Source organism: Arvicanthis niloticus, chromosome 16 (genome assembly GCF_011762505.2).
Source record: "Arvicanthis niloticus isolate mArvNil1 chromosome 16, mArvNil1.pat.X, whole genome shotgun sequence".
Taxonomy (NCBI): Eukaryota; Metazoa; Chordata; class Mammalia; order Rodentia; family Muridae; genus Arvicanthis; species Arvicanthis niloticus.
Window position 1 is genome coordinate 29,856,385 of NC_047673.1, and position 27,271 is coordinate 29,883,655.

Consider the following 27,271-nt stretch of genomic DNA (forward strand, 5'->3'; position numbering starts at 1 on the left):
GTATCAATTTATGAGTTCTATAAAAATCATTTATCAGGAATTATAAAATCATCAATTTGTCTACATAACATTAGTACATGAAAGTACACCTTCATATTGATTCTGCAGGAAATCTGCTCAATACGGTGGGCGGGCTGATGCTCAGGAATCATTATGCTATGTAATCGGGGCAGGAAGAACATATCTGCAGTGAGAAACAATCTTTGGATGAAATCCCTGAAGACCCTGCATCCCAGAGATCACCCATCACAGTCATGAAAATTAGTGGGACATCTCCAGAAAGCCCACTTGTTTGCTGTAGGCTTTCTTAGATGGCTTCTGACATGAGCCACAGGCAATAGCCCCACAGTCAACTAGTAGGTAGGTTATATAACAAGGATCTTCTATGAGACCATATCCACATAAGCACAGTCCTCTTAATTAAAGACTTCAGATACTTCAGAAGCTAAATGTGTAAGTATGGGCAATCAAGAAGTAGCCTTACTTGGCTTCAACTTAATTCTTTGTAGAGTTGAGCTTTCTGAACTGCTTCTGATTCTGAGTGCTGCTAGCATTAAGAATAACTTATACTCAACTCTAATCCTGTCTAGGAATTCTTTTAGGAAGAATGCCCAGTCCAGGTACGATGAGTATATTTTTATATTTCCAGCACCTGGAAGGTAAGGGGCAGAGAATCATGATTTAAGCTAGCCTTGGTTATAATCAGGATTATAGAGTGAGAATCTGTCTGAAAACCAAAATGAAAAGGACATGAACTAATTAATATGAACAGAATGTTTAGACAACTTTGGGAAACTTAAGACCTGGGAATCATAAAAGAGATTTTTTTTTTTTTATGAATTCCATTTTAAAGGGTGATGGGTTAAGAAATGGATCAGTGGTTAAGAGCACAGGCAGCTTTTCTAGAGGACCAGAGTTAAATTGTTGGCATTCCCATGATGACTTACAACCATCTGTAACTCTAGTTCTAAGTGCTCAGATACCTTCTGTTGGCCTCTGAAGGCACCAGGTATGCATTTGACACACATATGCAGCCAAACACTCGTGTATATAAAATAAAAATAAATAAAAATGTAAATGAGGTGGTGTAGTATGTACACAGTTATAGGTATGAACTGCTAAAATTTGAATTTCTGCTTCATCCCTTTCTGGCTGTACCACATAAGTATTGAGTGTTAATGTACCTATGAAATATTTACTAAAAATCCTTACTGTGGTCATGGAACAAACAGGTTGGTTTTTTTTTTTTTTTTTTTTTTTTGGTATGGAGTCTGTCTTAGTCAGGGTTTCTATTCCTGCACAAAACACCATGACCAAGAAGCAAGTTGGGGAGGAAAAGGTTTATTCAGCTTATACTTCCACATTGCTGTTCATCACCAAAGGAAGTCAGGACTGGAACTCAAGCAGGTCAGGAAGCAGGAACTGTTGCAGAGGCCATGGAGGGGTGTTACTTCCTGTCTGGCTTCCCCTGGCTTGCTCAGTTTGCTGTTTTATAGCACCAGAGATTACCAGCCAAGGGATGGCACCACCCACAATGGGACCTCCCACCCTTGATCACTAATTGAGAAAATGCCTTACAGCTGAATCTCATGGAGGCATTTTCTCAAGGGAGGCCCCTTTCCCTGTAATAACTCCAGCTTGTGTCAAGTTGACACTCCAAACCAGCCAGTACAGAGCCCTTGAGATTTCAGAGCATCTGAGAACCATGTAGTAAAAAAAATTTACCCCATTTAAATGTACTTTTTAACAAAATTGTATTTTCATCCAGTTACAAAGCAGGAATAAGCTATATTGTGCAGAATGAGCAGTATTTATTACTTTCCTATGGAAACTGATTTGGCCACATCACAGCCTGTTTGCTACAGGCAACATGGGATGCTATGATCACCACGTCAAAGATCACCAAATTAAAACTGTTAACAGGTGCCATTGTGACCACTCTTTAAATCTCATGTGAATTATTAGCTGAGCCTGGGCACTTTTGTGACCTTTTGTTATGCGTAGTGTTAACCTGTTGTTTCTCATATCTACAACATTGTCTACTATCTCCCCACTACAAGTATCTGTTGGCCAGCAAAAGTGAATTATTTCAATATTAATATTTACTTTATAATTGATTCCTTGATAAATATATCCATATCTTTATAGATCTATCTTATGCAGTTATAAGTACTTTAAATGATGTCTTTAGGTTTCATCAGACTATCAAAGGTGGTCATTGTACAAGAGAAAAAAATCTTGAGGTAGAGGAAAGCAATGGATGTACAAGATGCATTTATTCTGCTCTATTCATTTTTTGAAAAGAAAAATGTTGATAGTCTTTAGAACAATGCTGATAACTCCATGAACAGTGAATGAATGGCTTTTAGCTAGGTTAGTTTCTAAGGGCCCCGATGGAAGGTGGAAGAAACCCCGGCAAAAATGTAGAACACTTATGTGTATCTGTATGTCAAGTGTTTTAAGTTGTAGGGGGCTCAAGAGGAGGCACATAGGGTTCCTTAGCTACTTCTTTTTTTGTTTGTTTGTTTTTTGATTTTGGTTTTTTTTTTTTTTTTTTTTTTTGAGACAGGGTTTCTCTGTGTAGTGCTGGCTGTCCTGGAACGCACTCTGTAGACCAGGCTGGCCTCGGACTCAGAAATCCGCCTGCCTCTGCCTCCCAAGTGCTGGGATTAAAGGCGTGCACCAACATGCCAACCATTGCCCAGCCCTTACCTACTTCTTAATGAGATTGGAGCCTTCTGGTGCACGAAGGCAGCGGGATGGCCTCCTGATCCAGGTGGCAGGTTGGATCAACGGGCTCACTAACACACTCTTTCACCCCTGTGTGTTTAGACAGCAGCCCAGCGTCGGGTCAGAGGTGAAAGCAAAGGGTTTCTTCTTTGATGCTGTCACACAGGAAGCCCCTGAGAGAGTAGCTGAGACGCGCGCGCACTGAGCCTCCTCCTCGCCACGCCCACTTCCTGCTCCATCCCGCGCCATTCCCCCGTCCCTCGCCTGATGAACCGGATGCTCTGTTAGTCTCCTCCTCCGCGTCCTTAGCCTCCACCCAGCTCCCTGGAGAAGCCGCTGCCACCTCGAGGCCTTGGCCAAGAGAGGCTGCTGGCGACTGGCCCGGCGGGCGCGGGCACGGTAGGAGCTGGGCGCGCACGGCTACCGCGCGTGGAGGAGGCACAGCCCTGCGGCCATGAGTGCCAGGGCCGCTCCTTCACGCCGGAGACAGGCGGGCCGCCGGTTGCGCTACCTGCCTACCGGTAGCTTTCCCTTCCTCCTCTTGCTGCTGCTGCTCTGCATTCAGCTCGGGGGCGGACAGAAGAAAAAGGAGGTAGGCTGGATCCCGCGGGCGGTCGCCTCAGGGCAGGGAAGGGCTGGAGCATGTGGCGTTGCTAGGAAGCCCCGCCGCGTTGCTAGGCAGCGGGATGTGGGCGCTGGTGCTCGGGGGCGGGAGCTATGTGGGCGGGAGCGAGTTGGGCGTGTCCCTTGGGCGCCACAGGCTGTGAATGCTGAGGGTGACCCTACTACATCCTGGAAGTGTGAGCTGAACTCTGAAAGCCCGTGCTTCAAAGACCATGGCTGTGCTGTGTGCTTCAAATGTAGGCCGGACTTTGGATGCTGGTGTTTCTAAAGGGCATGCTAGTTGTGAAAATACCCTAGGGGAAGTACTTGACAGCACAGAGGAACTATTTACCCTTTATTCTGTCTGCGCTTCTTTACGTTAAGATGTCACACTGAATGTGTTATTCATTCTGTATTCTTAATAGTACCCTTGAACTAACTGAATGCTTATTTCTGTGTTCATCTCCGTGTGTAATCGAGAGAGCAATCGCATTTTTATTTTTCACACATATTTATTTCGAAGTTTGGATCACCTGATTTCAGTTTCAACCTATCTCTAGTTCTGAGGCTGAGAGTTGATGTATCCGAGGTGTAGAATAATTCGAGCTCAGTTTTGCAGAATTAACGTGGAAATCTGGTCTTTCTGGTTACTTCACAAAAGCATTTATTTTGGAATTGTAAGATTTTTAATTGTAGACTAGTTTGGTAAGAGTACTTTGTTTATATGGTTGAGGATGGCGTTTACTATTAAAATTACACAAGTCCCAAGGCTCGTAATATGAATATGGCTCAGTTTATTACCAGAATTTCGTTAGTAAGATAGAGAGTGAATGAGAAAATAATGACACATAAATAGTAATTAAAACGAAATTATATGAGATGTGTGTGTTTTGTCTGTGCACCACTTGGGTAGGAGTCCTAGGAGGCATCTGATCCCCTGAAACTAGAGTCACAGCGGGTTGTGAGCCACCTTGTGGGTGCTGGGAATTGAAACCAGGCCATCCGGAAGAGAAGCTAGTGCTCATTAACAGCTGAGCCTTCTCCAGAGCTCTCTCATCAGCTTTGCTTGAAACAACCTCAGTATGAAGAATTGCCTTTCGTGGCCCCCTCCCCCACCTTGAGATTTTTCTCCTCCACCCCCTCATCCTCTTCCTCTTTCTCCTTCTCTTCTTCCTCCTCCTCTTCCTCCTCCTCCTCTTTGTACAAAATTCTTGGTATTTTGGTAAGAGGTTGGAGAAGCACCACTGCTAACTTGAAATCCAACACAAACTAGATAGGGTTTTCTAGCACTTTGTGTCCTGTACATATTTTCAGAGTTTTAAATTCAGTTCATGAGAAAGGTAGTAGGTTTGCAGCAGATAGCTTCAATTATTATTATTATGAGGACTGTGATATACAAAGCAGAGGACAATAGTAATTGATGACAAACTTCATGGCATTTGTGACTTTTTTGCATCCAAGAATGTCACCAGAGCCACTTAATAAGTTGTAGGGGAAAATATTAGAAAGTTTACAGGTTCATTGATTCATATCATCTCCATTCATGAGATTATTTCAATATGTAAACTGTTGGGAAACTTGCTATAATTTAACAATTAAACCTAAATAAACTACATACTTGCTTTCCTTAAAATCCTTAAAACATTCGTTAGAAAAGATATTTTGTAAAAGGAAAAGATTAGGAGCGATTGAGATGGTTCAGCAGGTGGAGGCATTTACCAGCAGAGCTGATGACTTGAATTCCATTTCCAAAACTATCATGGTGGAGAATACCAACTTCCAGAACTGTCTTGTGACCTCAAGGCATAGGCCTTTGGCACATGCACACATGTATACACACCACACACACACACACACACACACACACACACACACACATAAGTGTAAAGATCGGGGAAACATTTGAGATTGAAAAGGGATGTCTTCCAAAATTACTTTTGTCATAAAAAAAGAAACCAAATACGAATATGTGATATTACAGAGCACGCATAAGTAATTCTTATTCTTAATTCTTGGTGAAAAAAATACTGTTTTGGAAATTATTAAAAATGATATCATTTTAGAAACATTGTTTCTAGTAAATGTTGTTTTCCTCTCTGACTTAAGAACTTCATTGCCAGTATAAGATTCTACAGCATTGAATCAGAAAGCATAACAGTTGGAACATAATTTAAAATAGATGTTACTGACATATGTATTAGAGTGGCAGCTTTGGCATGAACATGTTTCCTTTTTAAGGTAGAAACCATGTTAAAATCTAAAGCTAAACTGGGCAAATGGGCAGTGTGTGCTTTTAATATAGTGATGATGACAACAAAATTACCATTATGGAGTTTTGAGTCAAATATGGTCCAGTCACAACTGGATCGCTGACTAGACCCTAGCAAACACTTAACCGTGAAGTTTTGTGTGCTTATTTTCAAATCCAGACACTAAGAACCTACATCTTAGGATATTGAGATTAAGACTGTATAAAGTGTCCATAACAGTGCCTAATACATACTAGCAAATGATCAATAACTACCAGATACTACTATATAATACATCAATAAAGGAAAGTTAATGTCATAGAGTTCTGACATGTAACTTAATTGTTCTTAAATAAACCATAACAATATATTGTATGGCCACTGAAATGAATTATCATATCATAAAACACTGAAATCTTAAAATCTTAGGTAGTTGAAGTATCCTAGAAGGGCTTTTTCATCACACAAGAGTTAGTCCATAGATTGTTGTGAGCCTGTGTTCACTTGTGTGTTTTATGCATGTGTTTTTACACATTTCTTCATAAAGTGACATTTACTTATTAAAATGAGTTTTGTTATATTTTCTGTTTAAGAATATACTCAAGTGAAGTAACCGAGTAGTAAAGAAGATTGAAGATTTTTATAGTTGCTTCCTTCAATTATGTTTAATTATGGGTCTGGAGCTACATAAACAATTGAACCCCTTTCATACTAGGTGATATGACTTTGTGGGAAATTTTGTGTTCCTGTTAGTATTCATTTGCATAGCTAGTTCTTTTTTCTGCTTGGCTTTATAAAAGCAGTTTCTTGTTTTCTGACATTATTACCATTTATCAGTTAATCACCTTCATTTAGAATTGTTTTTTAACTTTTAACGACCTCTTCCAATTATGTCAAAAAGATGCTCTAAAGTGATTTCCAGAGGACTTAGCCTTACACACATCAGAAGGTAACAATAATTTATTCCACCTGCTCAAAATGTCCCTCATTAAATAGGCTGTAATATGTAGGTAATAGCAAACATGCCTCTTGAAAACCTGAATAACTTACAGACAATTTTTGAGAGATGACCAAGTTTTTTGCTGGTCCTAAGTGAAGCATTTTCATTTTTAAAAATATGTGTCTATGCCATTAATATGTTAAGAGAATTTATATGGAAATTCTGTGTGAGACTTTACTATTTTACCAAATGTTGGTAAATAGTATATTTTAAGCTAAGAACTGAAGTGGAAGAAAACTGTAAGTATAGTACAAATTTCAAAACTTTCTAGTAATTAACATGCTGCTGCTCACCCACATCAGAATGTGTGCTTTGCTTTGGCTGTTATCCGATGGCTTGTTGAAGGCTGATTGAAAGCAACAGGCCTTATCTTGAATAGCTCAAAGCAGCTTGCTCTGTTGCAGAGGTGATGGCAGAAGACTTGTGATTCCTTGTCACAGCACCGAGTGATGCTGTTTTCATCCTGGCTTGGGTCAGTTGTTTGCTCTTTGGATATGGAAGTACTGGGTTGGTGAGGGAGTGCTCTTCCAGTGCTTGCCTGACAGTTTTCGATTTTGGTGTTTGATAGCAGTGAGCAGCCACAGACATCTGCTAATAATAGCAAATGGAAATCCATGGTGGTGTAGCTCTTAGGTAGGCCCAGGATACTGAGACCCTTCAGCCTGTGAGTGTCATAGGTTGTGGGGAGCTCTAAGAACTTACTCAGCCCTTGACAGCTCTCAGTGTTGGCATTTCTGGGCCTACTGTGGTGAGATTTCTCAGGCCCTTAACTGTAGCCAGTGTTACACATTCTTGACCTAGAGGAGTGACCCACCTTTTGTTAAAAATTGCAGTCTCCAAGAGAATAAATGGCTGTTTTCGTACTCATAAAACTGGAGTGATTGAGTTATGTCTTGCTATTATTTCCTGTATATTTTCTCCCTTGGAATCCTCAGGGGGAGGAAGAGTGACTAAATTAAAGTCTAATACTCTACTAATGGCTCTATAGTTTAGTGTATCTTCACAATGCCAGCCATATGACTCATATACTTTGATGTTAGAGAAAGCAGAAATCATTATAACTGTAATCTTAGAGTGGGAATATCATATTTTAGACTAAATAACAGAGTGTGACTAGAAATCAGAGCTGCTCACCTCAGGGTGTATGTTTCTAAATTCCTTTCCTGTTATTGTGCCTTAGGGTCTCTCCACCCCTTTACCACCTAATATCGTTGTTTTGTCTATGCTTTTGCTTTTCTGTTCATAGCTGATACTTTAAGGGACTACCCTTTGAAGTGTGACTTTTTGTTTTTTTAATGACGTGAATAACCTACAGACATTGTATACATTATAGGAGCTCCCAGTGATGTTTAATATGGGCTAAATAATGTTTTTGATATGCTTAGCAGGTCAACATTATTATCGTATGATGCACATATTACTGTTATCTCTCATCACCCTTCTGTATGACAGCTCAACAGAACTTCTTACTAACTAGAGTACGAAGCTTTCCCAATGCTCTTTCTTATCTGCTTTGCACAGCCCACCCACCCTCCTGTTCTCTGCACTTCTGTGAAGTCACCTTGCCACCTTGCTACTTACAGGACCTGGCTTTCTGTTTGTGTTTCATTCTTTTTATGGTTGAAAAACATGTTACATAGATTTGCCACATTTTCTTTATCCAGTAGGTGGTATATAAGATACTTAGGTCATTTCTATTTGTTTTGACTAGTACAGATAATTCTCTGTGTCTAATTTTATGAAATTATATGAGAGTCCCTTTCCTGTGGAAGTGACTGATAGCCTTAGGTTTTCTTTACTATTTTTAGTTTATTGAGGAAGCTTGACACTGTTTTTCTGCAATGTGTGTGCTGGTTTACCCTTTCCATTGACAATATAGAAGGATTCCCTTTTGTCCATATTCCCCCTAGCACTGCTAATCTCCTGACTGTAGCCACTTTTACTATAGAAAAGGAGTAGCTCAATGTATTTCGACTTGATTTCTTTTAAAAGTAATGTTTAAATTTTCATACATGTACTTTCAACTTGTGTGAGTTTTCATCAATGTCTGTTTCATTTTATGGCCCAATTTAAAATCAAGTTGTTGTTGTTACTATTATTATTATTATGCTGTTGTGGTTCTCAGGTTTCATATATATTTGGATGTTACCCTCACATACATATAGTTGACATTTCCCATTCTATAGGAAGTTCACTCTGATGACTGTTTCCTTTGCTGTGGTAAAGATTGTTTGTCTAGTTTTGCCTTTTTTCTGTGCTTTGGAGAACTTTGCTAGGAAAACTTCTAGCCAATTAATGCCTGAAATGTTTACAGTGAGTACATTTGGATGTTATTTTTCTTTTTCTTTCTTTCTTTCTTTTTTTTTTTTTTTTTTTTTTTTTTTTTTTTTTTTTTTTTTTTTTTTTTTTTGTGGTAGTTTTATATTGTCAGGCCATGCAGTTAAGCCTAGTTGAATCTATTGCATTTATTTTTCTAAGCTGAGTGGCAGGTGTTGTGCTGGTTTCATGCTTGTTTTTCTCATACTCCAATGATAAAAAAATGCAGCAGCTGTAGAGCAAACTGATTTGGTTACTTAGAGAATACAGTCTCTAAGTCTACAGTATTTGTATCTGTTTATTAAATTGCTTAAAGAAGTCAAATTAAGCCAAGGAAAATCTCAGTTACAAGTAACATTCAAACTGTATATTCTGTGTGGGTCACAAAATATGAGAGTGTGTCAAATTTCTTTGATGAAATACATGACCAGAGCAATTCCAGGAAGCATAAGGTGTTAATATATGCCCCCAGTTTGAGGGAGGTCTTTCACAGTGGAGGTGTGAGGAAGCTAGTCACTAATCACATTATATCTCAAGTCAGGAGGGAAAGTGCTAAGTGCTGCTGGTATGTATGTGTGTATGTGTGTGTGTATGTATGTATATATGTATGTATGTATGTATGTATGTATGTGTATGTTGTGGTAATATTTTAAAATGGTGGCACCTGATCTGGCTTGTTCTTAATCAGCTGCCATCTTCTCGACTAGACAAGGCCTGAGGCCACCAGCAGCATGTTCTTGCCACTGCTCGGCTCAGACCACTGGCTAAGGAGGGCCAGAACTACCCGCCCTGGCACCCACAAGACGCCAGGGTGGGAGATAGCTCCGCCCATCTACCACGATGTCTTCACAAGGTTGAGCTGAGCCCAGACCATCCCGCCATCCATGCAGTACCCGGTAGAAATGAGACTCTAATGCTTAATGATTATCCAAAGGCTTTATATGTTTGGTAATGCTCAATTAACAAGATGCCCATACAATAAGAGGTGTGTCCCAATATCTAACCTTATGATATAAGTTGCTACCCAGGACTGCTCTTGATACATGCATGATCTTCTCTGGCTCCTACATCTCTGCCTAGCTCCTCCTCTTCCTTCTCCTCTTCTCTTTGCTTTTCCTCTTCCTTGCCTTACTCCTCTCACATTAGCTCCTCCCAACTTGTGGGAAAAATATCTCATTGTATGTATGTATGTATGTATGTATGTATGTATGTATGGTTCCAGCCCATGGAATAGTGCTGCTCACCATTCAGATGGATCTTCCCATCTCAGTAAACTTACTCCAGAAAACCTCCTTATGGACACACCCAGAGGTTTCTCTCCTAGAGATTCTAGATTCCATCAATCAGACAATATTAAGCATCATAGAAGATAGGGATCATCCTTTTTTGCCCAAGTTGTTTGTCTTATACTATCTAACACCGAGTAAAGTGAGTAAACGCTCCCCAGGGCCTTTGCCAAAGCTAAAAGTTAGGACCCATTTTTCCAGTGCCACTGGTGTGTAGGACACTGTCTTCTGCTGCAATCTCTGTTTCTGTTTCTGTTTCTGTCTCTGTCTCTGTCTCTGTCTCTGTCTCTCTGTCTCTGTCTCTGTCTCTCTGTCTCTCTCTGTCTCTCTCTGTCTCTCTCTCTCTCTCTCTCTCTCTCTCTCTCTCTCTCTCTCTCTCTCTCTGTGTGTGTGTGTGTGTGTGTGTGTGTACAGGCATGCAGATGCACAGGTTTGTTTCCTAGTACAGAGGTTAACCTCTGCTGTCTTTCTTTATCTACCTCCCACCTTTCTTTTGGAGAAATGAGCTCTTTTGTTGGCCAGGAGCTCCCTGATTAGATTTAGGCTGACAGGCAAGGGAGCTGTAGGGACTCATCTGTTCCTGCCTTCCAGCACTAGGATGACACTTCACCACTACACTAGGCTCCTTTTTTATTTTTTATTTTTAATTTTTTAAAAAATTATTTTATTTACATTCCAGTCATTGCCCCCTGCCCCTAAGCCCCTCCCACAGTTCCTCATCCCATTTCTCCTCCCATTGCCTCTGAGAGGGTTCGTCTCCCCACCAGCCCTCCCGCTTCCCTGGAGTCTCAAGTCTCTTGAGGATTAAGTACATCTTCTCCCACAGAGAACAGATCAGGAAGACCTCTGCTATGTATGTGCCAGGGGCCTTGGACCTGAGTATGCTTCTGGTTGGTGGCTCAGTTTCTGGGAGCTCTCTGGGGGTCTGGGTTAGTTGAGACTCCTCGTCTTCCTATAGGGTCTCTCTCCTTTAGCTTCTTTAATCCTTCCTCTAATTAAACTATAGGGATCCCTGACTTAAGTCCGATGGTTGGGTTTATCTGTGTCTGTCTAGTCAGCTGATTGTTGGTCCTCTCAGACAAAAGCCATTCCAGGCTCTGTCTGTAAGCATATCATAACATCAGCAATAGTGCCAGGCCTTGGTGCCCCTCCTTTTCCCCTTACCATGCCATTGAGATGGATTCCAAGTTGGGCCAGTCATTGGACTCCCCTTCCCTCAGTCTCTTCTCCATTTTTCGTCCCTGCAGTTCTTTTAGACAGGAACAGTTCTGGGTCAGAAATTTGGGCTATGGGTTGGTAATCCAGTTCCTTAACTTGAGGTCCTGTCTATCTACTGGAAGTGGACTCTTTGAGTTCCCTCTCCCCACTGTTGTCACTGTTTGGCTGAGGTCACCCCCATTGAGTTCTAAGAGTCTCTCACCTCCCAGGTCTTTGGTACTTTCCAGAGGGTCCCCTCATCACACACCCTGAGGCTGCCTATTTCCATTCATTTTGCTGGCCCTCTGCACTTTTCTCCAATCCCTCCTTATAACTGATCCTGTTCCTCCCTCCCCCTCCCCCTCCCCTCCTACCCAGATTCTTCCCTCCCTCTCTCTGTCTCCATGATCATTTCCTTCTCTTCCAAGTAGGATTAAAGTATCCTCTGTTTAGTTTTTGTTTCCATGACCTGTTCATTGGTGAGAGTGGAGTGTTGAAGTCTCCCACTATTATTCTGTGAGATTCAATGTGTGTTTTGAGCTTTAGTAAAGTTTTTTTTTTTTTACAAATATAGGTGTCCTTTCATTTGGGGCTTAGATTTCAGAATTGAGGCTTCCTCTCGGTGGGTTTTTCCTTTGATGAATATGAAATGTCCTTCCTTGTCTTTTTTGATAACTTTTGGTTGAAAGTCTATTTTATTAGATATTAGAATGGCAACTCCAGCTTGTTTCTTTGGACCATTTGCTTGGAAACCTTTTTTTCCAGCCTTTTATTCTGAGGTATTGTCTGTCTTTGTCACTAAGGTATGTTTCTTGTATGCAACAAATTTCTGTATCCTGTTTATGTATCCCATCTGTTAGCCTGTGCTTTTTTATTGGGGAATTGAGTCCATTGATGTTGATAGATATTAAAGACAGATGGTTGTTAGTTCCTGTTATTTATGTTGCTGGAGGTGGAGGTGGCATTATGTGTGTATGATTCTCTACTTTTGGGTTTGTTGTGAAATGTTTAATACCTTGTGTTTTCTTGGATGTAGTTACCCTCCTTGTTGGAGATTTCCTTCCAGTATCCTCTGTAGGGCTGGGGTAGTAGAAAGATACTATTTAAACTTGGTTTTTGTCTTAGAATATCTTGTTTTTTCCAGCTATGGTAATTGACAGTTTTGCTGGGCAGAGTAGCCTGGGCTGGCATTTGTGTTCTCTCAGGGTCTGGATGACACCTGTCCAGGACCTTCAAGCTTTCAGAGTCTCTGTTGAGAAGTCTGGTGTACTTCTGATAGGTCTACCTTCATACGTTACTTGGCCTTTTTCCCTTACTGCTTTTAATATTCTTTCTTTGCTCTGTGCATATAGAGTTTTGATTATTATGTGATGGGAAGATTTTCTTTTCTGGTCCAATTATTTGGTGTTCTGTAGGCTTCTTGTACATTTATGCCATCTCTCATTTAAGTTAGGAAAGTTTTCTTCAATGATGTCTTTGAAGATGTTTTCAGGCCATTTGAGCTGGGAATCTTCACCCTCTTCTATTCCTATTATTCTTAGGTTTGATCTTTTCATTGTGTCCTGAATTTCCTGGATGGTTTGAGTTAGGAGCTTTTTACACTTTGTATTCTTTTTTTTTTTTTTTTTTTTGATATTTGTGTTTATATCTTCTATGATATCTTCTATGTCTGAGATTCTCTCTCTATCTTGTGTTCTGTTGGTGATGCATCTGTAACTCCTGATCTCTTTCCCAGGTTTTCCATCTCCAGGGTTGCCTCCATTTGTGATTTCTTAATTGTTTCTATTTCTGTTTTTGCACAGTTTTGTTCAATCCCTTCACCTGCTTATTTTTTTCCCCCTGTATTTTGTTAAGGGGTTTATTTGTTTTCTCTTTAAGGGCTTCTACTTGTTTGCCTCTGTTTTCTTTAAGGAAGTTCTTACATCCTTCTTAAAGGCCTTTGTCATCTTCATTAGATTGAATTTTAGGTCATTATCTTGCTTTTCAGGTGTTAGGGTATCCAAGGCTAGCTGTAGTGGGAGAACTGGGTTCTGGTGGTACTAAATTATTTTTGATCTTGTGCTTGCCTCTGGCCATCTGAGTCTTTCTCATAACTGGCCTGGGTGTCTCTGACTGGACCCTGCTTCCTAGGAGACAAGTAGAGAGCTCTGTGACCTGGGTTAGAACAGGTCTCCTTGGATGCAGGCAGTGTTCTCTGGTTAAGGTGGGTCTCTTGTGTCTCTAGTTAGAGCAGGTCTCTTGTGTCCCTGGTTTTGTTGACCTCCTGGGAGCCAGGCAGGCTGTGTCCCTGGTTATTGCGGACCTCCTGGAAGGCATGCAGGTTGTAGCTTGTCTGAAGTACAGTCATTGCTGAATATGTCTGTGTTCTGTACTTAAGGGTTTTGTTTTGGTTTTACATGAGTTCTTCTGTAATCCAGGCAGATCTCAGACTTGGATTGCTTCTGTCTCTCTCTAGCAAATATTGGTACTACAGCTGTAAGCCATCACACTTGGCTGAGGTTACATTTAATGAGTACAGTATACTTGTGATCTAAAAAGTAATGGGGGGGACTCCTTTCATTTTTTCCCTTCTTTGTTCCTTTGTTCTTTGTCAGGTTACTTCTGTGAATTTGGGTGTGCCTTACAGAGAATGGTTTTTTGTCTTTGCATTTTCATAGGATTCCATCATGATGGAACAGAGGATCCTTCCTGTAGAGCCATGTTGTACTGATTTGTCAGTAAAGTATAAACGTGTTGGGTGTGGAAACTTTGCTGTTGCTTCCCGTCATCATTATCATAGCAGAAACACCAATTAGATGTGTTGTCTATGTTTGACTTCAAAACTTTGTGTGTTGTAACTGTCATGTCTTGAAATGTTTGATGGTTTTAGTGGAAAAAATACTGTTGAAGTAACGAAAATAAATATGAGCATCATTTTTCCAAAGTATCACATTTGGCATCTGCCATTCAAAAATGTGTTCTGTCTTTGCTGAATAGTATATAGTAGGCATTGTGCAGGATTTTGGAGCTCCGGGGATGGCTAAGACAAATACTGCTTCTTGGTATATTCTACAGTTTATAATTCAGTGGAAATTTTATGCAGTAAAGATAGAATGTGTGTTGATCATAGACAAAACTGAGGATTAGGATAGTCTGTAGAAGGCTGTTGTTTTTGTAACTTGACACAAATGACATGCACAGGGAGAGGGAGTGCTAGCTGAGGAATCGCCCTCCTTAGGTTGTCCTGTGTGCTTACTTGGGATGTTTTCTTAGTTGCTGATTGATGTAGCAGGGCTGAGTTCACAGTGGTTGATGGAGATGCTTTGAACCTGTGGACCAGGGTGGTATCAGAAAGGTAACTGAGCAGCCAGAGGACACAGGGTAGAAAGCAGCATTCCTTTGTGATCTCTGCTTTACTTCCTGGTCCTAGTTTCCTGCCCTGACTTTCTTTCATAAGGGACTGTAAACTGTAGGGTAAATAAATGAACCCCTTTTGTCCCAAGTTGCTTTGGTCAGCAACAGACTAGCAAACTAAGAATTAGGTGTAAGCTGAAAACAACAGATCCTGGGGCTATGAGCTGGTGAACAGGAAGAGTGTGTCAGGAAAGGCAAGTGTGTGTGTGTGTGTGTGTGTGTGTGTGTGTGTGTGTGTGTGTGTGAATAAAGCATTGGTCAAGGTCTCGAAATATGACAAAGCATAGCATGTTTAAAGAACTTGAAGTAGTTCTTAAGACTAATAAGCTCTGGGTTGAGATAGAATGGAGGCCTGGGGTCAAGTCCTAGGGAACCCGTAGGCTATTTTAAAGTATGTGACTCGATCCTAAAAATAAGTAGGAAAAATGGAATGGTTTTGTATCTTGAAGATTAAGTTTACATTTAGAAGACAGCTAAAGCTTTTAATAAGAACAGTTCTGTTTACTGAAATAGGTTTTTTTTATGAAGTGCTTTTGTGAACTTTGTCAGAGTTGCAGTGTTTGCAGTGAAGCTTGTGTTGATGAAAGCTGACTTTAGAAAGCAGCAGCATAAGTCATTATTGCATCCATGGTTGTTGAAGACTTAATAACAAATCCCGAATGCTAGTATTATGGTAGTGTACCAGTAGCAACCATGTGGAAGACCCAAAGACTGCACTGCTAGAGAGCTAGGAAGAACCTAGCCTGAGTTTGAATGTCACAAAGGAGAATATTTTCAGGAGAGATCACCAGTAAAGAGTGATGGCTGCTGGATAGTTTTTTTTTTTTTTTCCCCTTTGGATTTAGCGAGAATAATTTTATTGTAGAAATGAGGATGCATGGAGTTAGAGAAAAAGTAGGCTGCGAGGAAGAGACAGCAACCTATGGGGTTGCTCACAGTTCTGCTGTGAGTGGAGGAGAATTTAGCAGAGTAGCTGGAGAAGAAGAGAAAGTGAATAGGCTCAGATGACAAAAGGGGAAGATGAAGGGGTGGAAGTTGAAGAGCTGCTTTAGCTTTAGAAAGGAGGCGCCGGCTCCAGGGCTGCTCAGATGTCTCCCTTTCTACATATACATGGTAGAATTCTAGAAGATTTGGGTCCCTTACACAGTGTAAGCTGTGTAGCGTCAAAGTAGTAGAAGGTGGTGGTGGTGGTGTGTGTGTGTGTGTGTGTATCAGAGTCTGGGAGCCTGGGAGGTTCACGTTCATGATGCTATTAGATTATTTGATCGGAGGAGGGGAACTTTTTCATAGATGGTAGCTTTTTACTTGATCATCAGGGGATGGATCAACAGGAGGCCTAGGTGAAAGGGTGCCTGATTTCCTTCATAAGACTTTCTTTCTCTTTTCCTACTGCTGTCCAGAGGTAGTGGGTACATGTGTACGTGCAGAAAATCTAATTCTGGAAGATACAGTTTAACACATTTTTAAGCATTGCTTTGACAGTTGTATACGTTTACATAGTGGATTTTAGTTATTTTCAGTTCTCATTCTCCTCCTTACACTTAGTGAGCCCTCTTAGCAAGCCCCTTCGTTACATTCATGTCTTCTTGTGTGACAGTTGCCAGGTTTAGTTAAGAGTTTTTTGCCCGGGTTTGGGTGGAAACTTATGTACTGGAGCAAGGGCAACTATCAGTGGGTGTATCACTGAAAAAAAATGCCACTCCTTCTTCCAGCAACTATAACATTCCTACAGGAAGGGGTAGAAATTTACTGGTTCCACATCCACGATGAAATGTTGACAGGCCCAGTCTGCCAGAGAAAACACAAGTGCCTACTCCAGAAGACAGATCCCTTTGCTCTGGCGCAGACATTCTTTTTGAGTCTGCTCAGTGCTGTTTCTTGACCCTGGGAGTGGGTGCTATAGCTCTCCCATGGCTTTTGTTACTGTTAGCATATTGTTTTCAACCTTGCAAGGGGGGATGAGTTACTGGCTGGGAATGAGTACGCCTTAAAAACTGACTTGCTCATTTGCAGAGTTGGACAGGAGTCTGAACCAAATGTTAAACACATAGACCAGTAACCGGGGCATAAGTAAAATGAAGGTTGAGATGCTAAGCCTTTTATCCTGCCTTTATTGACGCCATCATCTGAAGGCCCAAGTGAAGAGTTCATATGCTTTAAGCAGAAACAGCCTCTCAGGTCTTGTTACAGAAGGATGAAAAGTTTACCTGGAACTGTTTTTAAAATGGAGGCACCAATCCTTATGAAGGCACTCTCCCATAATTTCATCACAACCATGTTGATGATTAGGTTTTGAGGTAGAAATTTCTGGGAACACATACTCAAATCATACTTTTCTAATCTTTGAATTGGGAATTGAAGCATATTTTAGTCACTGCATTGTAAGCAGATGATGTTGTTACTTTTATGTAGAAGCTTGATGTGTCTGTTTGTCTGGTTTGCTGAATATTTAGTAGGACAGACTTGTGACTCATGTCAGAAAAGGACACCTTCAATTGTAATATGTGCTGCTATTATACCATGATCTAACCCATTTTTGTCATTTCAAGGACTGTTGGTTTCTTTGCCATTCTAACGAAATTTTAAAAAGCCAGTGTAAGAATTGGTGATTTGACTTAAGAAAAAACAAAAAAACAAAACAAAAACAAAACAAAAAAAGAAAAAGAAAAACCAAGAACAAACCATTGGATTGCTTCCCGGTGGCTGTGGTAGAACACTGACTGAATGCAAAGTACAAAGGGAATCCAAGGATTTATTTCATCTTAGACCTCTGGGTTGCATCATGTTGTCTTAAATTCGGTGGTTTTAAGAATCAGCCTGCAGGGCTGAAAGGAAGTTGTGGTCAGGAGAAGCTATCTGAGATTTCTTCTAGATCATGGATCTTGTGGGTAGAGGCTCCCTTCTTGTAGGGTTTGTTCTCTCTTTGTAGTTTGCCCATTGCTTGGTATGTTGGTTTCAGTTCTTGGAAGCCCATCACAGATTGCAGCTCTTAGGTAGTTTAGAGCATGGCTGTTTGCTTTCTAGCAGGAATGATAGAACTCTGTCCTTTCAAATCTTCACCAGATTAGGCCAGGCCCTCTAACCATATCAGCATATTAGGGATTTATATGTACAGGTATTTATCCTGAACATTAATAGAGTTATGTCAATTTATTTTACAAATCTCTTAAGTAATTTAGAAGACGGAATTATGAGTGTGTGTCTTTGGGTATAATTTCAGAATTGGGTGTACTAAGGCTATATTTTTAGAATTTATATACTCTTAAATATTGGCTTATAAAACAAGCTTAAAAAACATATATGGCAGTCTACAAGATAGTATTATTTCATACATTTTAACAATTGCTGAAATTAAAGTACCACTAACATTTGTATCAGAGTTAACTCAGAAGCTAGACCAAGAGAAGAATGTGATTGTCTGTCTGTCTGTCTGTCTGTCTATCATCTATCTAATCTATCAAAAATCATTTTTCCATCTAGATATATTACAGGGACTTGGCCTTACCCAGTGGTGGACAGTAAGTAGTCTCAGAAAGCATACTATCTGCATGTTGGTAAGGAAGCAGATAATCTGGGGGTGGGGGGAAAGGAAAATAAATATAAAATGAGGACTAAGGGCACGCAGTGGTGAACCAGATCCAACTGCACAGTGTCAGAGTGGTTGGATAAGTGCTCACATACCCAGCAGTCTCAGGAATACCCATTGAACTTAGAAGTTTCAAAGAATAATAGGCTTTTTTCTTTTTTTTTTTTTTTTTTTTTTTTTTTTTTTTTTTTTTTTTTTTTTTTTTTTTTATGGAGAGAATGAACAATTAAAATTCAGGACATTAATTTTTAGCATGCCCGAAATTGTCTGTCTGTGAATACTTTTACAACATATTTTTGTATATTTAAAACTTAGAGAAATGTTTCCTGTTATATGAGAAATCACTATCCTATGAGGTATTTATTTGTAACTATGCCAGAAACAGTGTTTATTTTAAACACCAGTGAAAAACTTTTCATTTTGTGGATGACAGTATCTGCCTTTGTAAGATATTTGATAGATATGCCCCAGATTCAACTTACTGTCACAGAGCATGTTAGACACCTAAGTGGGGTGACCATATTATCTTTTGAGTTAATTCTCTTATCAGAAAATAAGGAAAATGAGTACCTTTTATAGTATTTGAAATATTTGTAGAAGTGTCTTCTTACCTTCATTCAGCTGCTAATAGACAGTATTGTGGGAAAGAAAATTGTGGAATCTTGTCTTTGTTTTTATTACCAAGTCTGACTACTATAGAATTTTAAGGTAACATTTTAACAAAATTGACAACTTACATGGTATTATTATATGCTTATTGTAAAGATACTAGTAATTCATACCTTTTTTTTTTTTTTCTTTCTGTGCTAGGAATTAAATCTAGGGCTTGGCAAATGAACTGGTGTTGTTTGTGCATGGATAATGACTGTGAACATATTTATGAACAGTTATAGAGCAAGACCTCTGTTGTCATTTTCCAATATCATTTTGTTCCAATAGCATTGTATTTTTTCATAAGTTGTCTTAATGGTGTGTCAGAGATATTTTCCATCAGTTTTCTCTTTTTAGGTAAAAGTTGGATGATATTTTCTTGTCAGCCTAATGTTTGACAGGGCCTTTTAACAGCGCTAGGCCATGAGTGTGCACTAACACGATTTCTCTCATCGCTCTCTGGCCATGAAATCTCCCCTTTGCTGCCACCATTTACTGCTGTCCCAGGTCTCCCATGCATTGCATCAAAAGCTCCCTGTAAGGTTCAGTGTTAGTGTGCCTGTTAGACTAAAAAGGGGAAAGGGACACACAAGTCCAGCTGACTCCTGTATTTATTTTCTAAGCAAAGTGCTACTTTTTTGTGACTCTAAACAAAGAAAAGTGATTGTTTCATAGTTCCAGAGGTGAGATGTAAAAATACTGGCCTCACTGGCCAAATAGCTGTCTGTAGGCTTGTTCTCTGAAGACAGTGAGAAGAATATTAAGTTTCTCATTTACAAAGATAGCTTATTAAAATCAAATGCCATGACAAATCCCATTTCTTTCTGTGTATCTGCATCTTGGAAGACATTACAGGAGAACACCCCCTTCTGCCTAGTATTTATTAAAAGCCACTGAGTCTCTCAACTGACTTATTAGTGTGGACTCTTATTGGCTTCTCCAGAGCACACTGTCAAAATATGGTACTTTTTGCTCACTTACGGGAGAATGTGCCTATAGCATGCTGTTTGGTATGTCTAGAGTAAAATGTGGGACTCGATAGGAGTCCCCTTCTTATACAAGATAATGATATTGCTAGAATATTTTCATCAGGGCATCTAGAAGAATGTTTCTGTGCTTTAGGAGCAAATTTCATTGGCTAGTCTTTCTGTGGAAATACTGAAAAAAGCCGTATGACAGTCTAGGAAGTGCTATGTAGGTTGACGTTTTCTCTCAGAAGAGAACTGGAGATAACATCTTTTTCACTATCTGTATGTCCAACTTTGTTTTCAGTTACTTCCCCCTGCTGAGCACAGGCCAGCGTTGATGTTTCACAGTACCACCATTCTTTTGGAGTCCAGCTAGACAGTAGCTTACGGCCCCTTTCAGTTTTTTTATGGACTCTTATCTGCTATTATGCTCGAAGTTAGGTACTTGCTTATTTAATACTAAAGCACCAGTAAGTACTTCTCAAATATACTGGGTTCTCTGTTCTTTAAATAGTGCTTTGCAAGAAACCTGCTTAAGGATGTAGTTTAAATGACGAACAATAATATTTCATAGTGAAAAAAAAAAACCAGCTTTGGATTCTCTTTGTGCAAGTATGATACAATTACATTTTTAACTGATCATATTCTTATAACTATTCATTTAGCTATTTTTTAAAAAAAAAACTCACTTATGTATGCATGCCTGTAGGGTGGTATGTGTGATGCCACATGCGTATGGGTGCCAGGAGAGAGTGTCACATCCCTGCTGATGGCATTACAGGCAGCTGTGAGCCATCCAACATGGATGCTACACTGAGAAGAGAACTTGTGTCCTCTGGAAACAGCAAATACTCTGAACTGCCAAGCCCTCTCCAACTCATAACTGGTCATGGCATTGAAATTTAGGTTTTAATTATAAACTGTGATAGCTCTGGAAAGCAACAAAGAATAAATCAAGATGCTAAGTTTATTTTTGTGATTGTTTTTCAGTAGAGTTGTTGGAGAACAGAGTAGGCTATTTTAAGTTATTGTTTGGATTGTAGATTTTGGAACATGATTCTAGGTGCAGCTCGGCCTGGCCTTTCAACTGGGGATTGAATTGTGGTCTCACACTTGTACTTGGCAAGTGTTTTACTAATGATTGTTTGCAGTCCATGGGCATCCTCTTTAGGTCATTTGCTGAACAGACACCTGTATCAGCATCAGCCTTTCTAAGGTCTGTTTATTACCCATGTTCTCTTCTGAAGTACCTAGCTTCTTAATTGTTGTTGCCTTTCTCTCTTGTTAATTATACAGTCATTCTCAGGTGCTCATTTGTCATTTGCTTTGCATTTACTTTGAGGAGTTTTATATCTTTTTCTTAAAATACGTTTTTAGTCAAGTACAGCAGTGATCAAAATGTAGTGTCCTATGACGGGTTGATTGGATAACAGGGAGATAAAGATGTTTGTTCAGACACAGAATACTTTTTATAAGTAGTTGCATCTTTGGTGAATCTTATATAAGCAGGTTTTGAGTATGCATGCACTTTTTGCGTGTATGTGCGCATACTGAGTGCTTAAATTCATATATGTGTGACAGAGGGGGCAGGAAGGAAGGGGGTGGAAGAGGAGGAGGAAGAGAAGGATGAACAGTGATGTTTGAAATAGAAATTGCCAGAAGAAGGCCTTGCTAATTGGGTTATGAAATAGAAAGGTAGGAAGGATGTACTCTTCCATTCTCTATCATTCTGGCATAGGAAGCTCTGGTATATAGAAGCTCAGCGAAATAGAAAAGGTGTTTGTTAGTTAGTTAGTGAATATTTTGTGTTAACCTGGGCCAGCCTTTGTTTCAGGCATGGCTACTATACAAATTAACTACAGCAAAACTGCGCTCCTGGAGTGTCTGTAGCTAGGGGAGTAAGATAGCAGGAATCGAGTCTAGACATCCCTGAGCCCAGTTTATCTTTGTTTTTCTTGTTGTGTGAACTGCCATAACCCTTCCCAAACTAGGCTGAATTGGGCTTATACTGCTTGTAATTCCAGGTCTTTTGATAAATCTGAATGGATATTTGCAGTTTCCTTTCATTAGGAGTATGATGTAGCCGAACACGTTTGATTTTGATGTAAATACTTTTATTTTCCTCTTGTCTTAGTTCGTTTACTATTGTGATGAAACATGATGAATGATCAAGGAAAGAAAAGGGTTTACTTTGTTTTAACACTTCTATATCTTAGTCCATCATTGCGGAAAGTCAGGACAGGAACTCAAGCAGACAGGAAGCTGGACTTAGATGCTGACGCATAGACTACCAAGGGTGCTGCTTACTGGCTTGCTCTTCATTGCCTGCTCAGCCTGCTTTCTTACAGAATTCAAGAGCACAGGGATGACACCACCCACAATGGCCTGGCCCTCCCACATGGACCACTAATCAAAATGTCCTAGAAGCCTTCCCCAGCCCGAATGTAAGTTTTCTCAGTTGAGGTTTCTTCCTCCCAGATGACTCCAGCTCATTTCAGGTTGATAGACTACTCACCAACACATATCCTCATCTTCAGGCTTTTGCCTCTTGGCTTTCTAGTTAAATAATTTGATCTATTTTCTGTAGTTATGCAGGAAAATGTAGCTTTAATAAATACTGCTGGACAGACACACTTTAGACCAGATAATTCAGGCAAATGTCTTACTGTGTGATGACTTGCATACTGGATGAACACGGTTAGAGAAATTATAAAAGTTTAATGACAGTTCTGTGTTTGTTTTTGAGATCGTCTCAAACTGTAGACCTTGCTGACCTGGAGCTCACGGTGCAGCTTAAGTTTGTGCCAATCATTCCATGACAGTCTCCTGAGTGCTGGGATTACATTCTGAGCCACCTTGGGTGGCTGACATAGGTTTAAAATTAGCATTAGTGGATTAGGAATACGGGAGACAGATTGTTTGCCATCCTGCAACTGTGGAAGTGTCTCTGAGATGCCTCTGTATTGTGCTAACAAGTACTGTAAGGTAGACAAGCAGCACACCACTCCTCATCTGTTGTACTAGTCTGCTTTCATTTCTATCACCTTCCTTAGCCCCTGCTGGAAAATACCACGGGCAAGTTATTTTCACAGAACAGAATATATCCTCTTACTATAGACCAATTAAAGTGAGAATTAGAGGAAAATTCCTCATATGAATTTGAGATAACAAATTAGAGCATAATGATAATGAAGCCACATGATACATACACATAAAGTTTATTTAACTCATCTCGGAGTATCTATATAATTATCCTGACATCTGGACGAGGGCAAAGTTAATAGCCTATAGCCAGAAGGAGCCAGCTACTTGGAAGGAAGATGACTGTATAATTTATCGTGCAAAGCAGACACTTGAGAGTGAAAGAGAGGCTACAATTAATAGCTGTGCTGAGATAATGGAAGGAAGGTGAGGCTGTTCTTGGGGTAACTGGGACATTTGGTGACTGAAGTTAGATGCAGGGCGAGGCTTTGAAATGTATGTAAAGTATCTGAGTGATTTTTGTTGCAGAGTTGGTGTTGGTTTATAGGCTGCTTGTTGTGCTTAATGCTGTGTCACTGATGTGCCTGGTGCATTGATCAGGTAGCACAGAGCATGTGGGCTGTCAGGCGGATTGCTTGCCTGCTGCTGCTTCCTACAACTTTTAAACTTGGCTTTTAAACTTTTATCATACTATTTCCGGTCTTTTCATTAATTAAGAAGCAATTTATTTCAATTAAACTTTATTTCCAGTTATTTGTAAAGGTGAATTTTGGAGAGAGTCCTGGTTTAAGAAAAGTTGCTAATATCATCATTATGCATGCATTACTTATCCCTTCCCATTGGTTACTCTTGCAGGAGAGTGAGTCTGCTTTAGTATACCTTGTTTCCTTTTTGTATGGTAATCAATGTTATAGAACACCTTAGCATACATTTTAGTGCCAAAACAGTATTATATTATAAATTAGTGTGTGTGTGTGTGTGTGTTTGTGTGTTGAGTGTGTGTGTGTGAGGGGGGGGGGACATATCTAATTGAATGAAGAGACTTGATAGAAAAGGAAAGAATGCATTCTCTGTATTGATGTGACTATACTTATAGCATATAAAGCCACATAAATCCAAACAGGAGTTTATATCTGCCTGCCTTCATTAATTTGTAAATTGTGTAAGTTGCATGCCTAGTTGCTGCCATAAAGTAAAAGAAAAAAAATCCCTTCTGAAGGGTTTACTTTAGTTTACCTTTGGGGAATCCAGTGCTCTTAGTGGAGAGTGTGTTGGGTGGGGCAGGAAGTGGCTGCACCTTTGTGTCTGTACTCAGGAAGTGGAGAGCAGTTACTCAGTGAGGTTTTCTTTTTATTCAATCAGAATCCATCACATGGCATGGCACAGTACCACTCAAGAGTTAGGGCAGGTCTTCACCTCAGTTACCTAGTCTAAGCAGGCATTTACAGAATGCCCAGAAGTTTGCTTCCATTGTGATTCCAAATTTTATCAAATTGACAGTCAAGATTCACCACTCTAGGAATGATTTTAAAACATGTAATTGTATAGATGGTACTAAGGCATATGATAATTTAATTATTGTTACTATGCTCAACATAGTTCCTGTAATATGCCGTGCTCTATTATTTTGTATTCTGTCACCAGATATCGCAGTGTGAGTTAGTTTTGTTGAAGAGCTATGTAAATTGAAGTGTTCTATAGATGAGGGTGATTTGCCCTAAATTAGGACTGTAGGAACTGTGCAATTATTAAAGTTCAGCCTCGACATCAAAGCTGCTCCTAATTACCATCCTTTCCTCCTGCTTCTTAGACTAGAGAGGGGGAGTGACGGGGTGGTGAGTCTCGGGGATCTGGAAGTACAGTATGCAGCCAGATGACTGTTCTAAACATCTTGGTGATCTTATGTTTTATTTCTATTAAAGCTTTTGCAGGCTTTGCTTTCTGTTCATTCTGCTATTTTGGGAAAAGTGTCTCATTTATTTATTTACTTTTGTTTCTGCATTAATTATGTCATTTTCGGATTTTATAGTATATTTTCTTGGCATGCTGTCTGTTTACCCCAAAGGGGTTTAGGATTATTTTGTCAGCAATACTGCCTACTGGTAGAGTACCTGCCAGCTTGAGGACTGGGTGTGTGCAGCAGTTAAGCAGCTCTGTTGAAGGAGTGTGGAGGACCCTAGGCTGGCTTGTTGTGTTTGCCTAGATTTTCTGTGAGGAGACAGTGAGCCTTAAATGCGTTAGGGTCGTGTATTACTCAGAACACAGCTCATGGGTGAGGTCGAGCACAAGCTTACTCAATGGCTCTGTGTCACAGATCCTGAGTTTCGATGGACATCTCTGTGAGCCTCTTTTAAACCTCTTTAGCTCCACCCTGCAGGAACCATAGCACCTTCCTTCTGGAAGGGAAAGTGTCTGCTCTGACTCACAGGGAAGCTGCTTCTGAAGCTTTTATGCAAATGTTATCTAAAGATATTTCAAACTAAAGCTGGAGAGACATGCAGAAATGCCATGGAGTATCACTTCCCCACAGCACGCCATCCTGACACTGTTGATAATTCTACCAGGAGAGGGAAAAGACAATTATCGCCACTGTAGAAGGTAGAGAATTGAGAAGGGACAGGTCACAATTTCCTTAGGCAATTTTAGGTATGTCTTTGCTGTTTCTTGGTGGTACTTTATTCCTCAAAGTCATTCCAGTCTTTTCTTTCTTTACACAAGTAATTTTGGTAACTCTTTATTTGTCACACTTAGGATTTTGGCCTGTCATTGTTTGAGTGAGGGCAGGTGCTCAATTCACAAGTAATTTACCTGTTGTTGTTCTCACATATTTTAATTTGTACTACTTCAGAGAAGTGAATCAGTCAGGTATTAAAGTACTATTTATTTTGATTGTGTATGTGTGTGTTTGTGTGTGCATGCGCACATGTGCAGTATGTGCAGAGGTCAGGTGAATTCCTTTCATGTGAGATTTTATCCTGAAGCTGGAGCTCTCAATTTTTCTGCTTCTCTGGCTCACAGCAAACACCAGCAATCTTCTGCCTTTGTCCTCACCAGTGCTGGGATTACTCCTGCCCATGACATGGTGCTCATTTTTTCCTTGTGTGCTGCTGGAATCTGAACTTAGGGTCTCTCAATCCCTCAAGCATTGTGTTAAGGAAGTTGTAACACTTTGTATGCACAGGAGTTATCTAGGTGTAGGTCACTCTGTGTCCACAGGAGGTATCTGTGTGTAAGTCACTTTGTGTCCACAGGAGTTACCTGGGTGTAAGTCACTTTGTGTCCACAGGAGGTATCTGGGTGTAAGTCACTTCGTATCCATAGGAGTTATCTGGGTGTAAGTCACTTTGTTTCCACAGGAGGTAACTGGGTGTAAGTCACTTTGTATCCATAGGAGTTATCTGGGTGTAAGTCATTTTGTGTCCACAGGAGTTATCTGGGTGTAAGTCATTTTGTGTCCACAGGAGTTATCTGGGTGTAAGTCACTTTGTATCCATAGGAGGTATCTGGGTGTAAGTCACTTTGTGTCCACAGGAGGTATCTGGGTGTAAGTCATGTGGAAAACAGAGAAACCCTGAGAAACCTGTTCAACTTTAACCTCTCAGGTGGGATGAGTCCTATTAAATTAACTATCTTGGTAATTTTATGTGCAGGTTATTTTGAAAGAAAGGGGTTTAACTTGAGGAAGGTTACTTCTTGTGGAATACCTTTTTCTTTTTTATTGAAATGTTTCTTGGATTTATGTTTAGGAAATTTTAGTTTTGAGATTTCTTTCAAAAAGCAGTCTAGGTCTGTTAAATAGATTAACAATCCTAGTTACTGTGGAGGATGAGGCAGGAGGACCAGCAGCTTGGGCTAGAGTGATTTCTGAGCCACCTTGTTCAACTTAATTAGACCCTGTCCCAGATTTTAATGTTGGTTTTTTTGTTTGTTTGTTTTGTTTTTTTTACAGTAAAAAGAGGATTGGGGGAATATGTTTGGGTTGTTTGTAGTAGCATTGCAGAACAAAACAACAAACAAAATGAAGCAGAGCATCCAGTACACCCATTGAGAGATTTTAAATACTATGTTGCTTGCTATTTAATGTGTGTGTGTGTGTAGTGTTGACATTTATAAGTGACCAGTGTTAAAGTATTTATGAACTGGAATTATTTGATTTTACCTTGTGATGATTATTAAAACTTCCAAGTCAAATGGAATCTTTTCATGGAACTAGTTTAAACATTAAATCATTTAGATATGTAATATATATTATTTCAAAAAGACTCCCTGAGATATGCAGTTATCCCCTCTTGCTTTCAGTATTGTTTAGT

At 39.9% G+C, this 27,271-nt stretch overlaps 1 protein-coding gene across 5 annotated transcripts in view; it reads left to right on the plus strand.

Moving 5' to 3' along the window:
• Positions 1-2,946: 2,946 nt before the first annotated feature.
• Tusc3 (tumor suppressor candidate 3) overlaps positions 2,947-27,271 on the plus strand; it is a 143,915-nt gene continuing 119,590 nt past the window's right edge. For 2 of the 5 annotated variants that reach the window (XM_076914038.1, XM_076914040.1), the window contains exon 1: positions 3,036-3,322. In XM_076914038.1, coding sequence (XP_076770153.1) covers positions 3,185-3,322 — 138 coding nt within the window. In that variant the 5' untranslated portion in view covers positions 3,036-3,184. Of the gene's footprint in view, positions 3,323-3,427; positions 3,591-27,271 lie in introns of those variants that run through there. The other 3 variants (XM_034520888.2, XM_076914039.1, XM_076914041.1) reach the window with 3 other exon arrangements.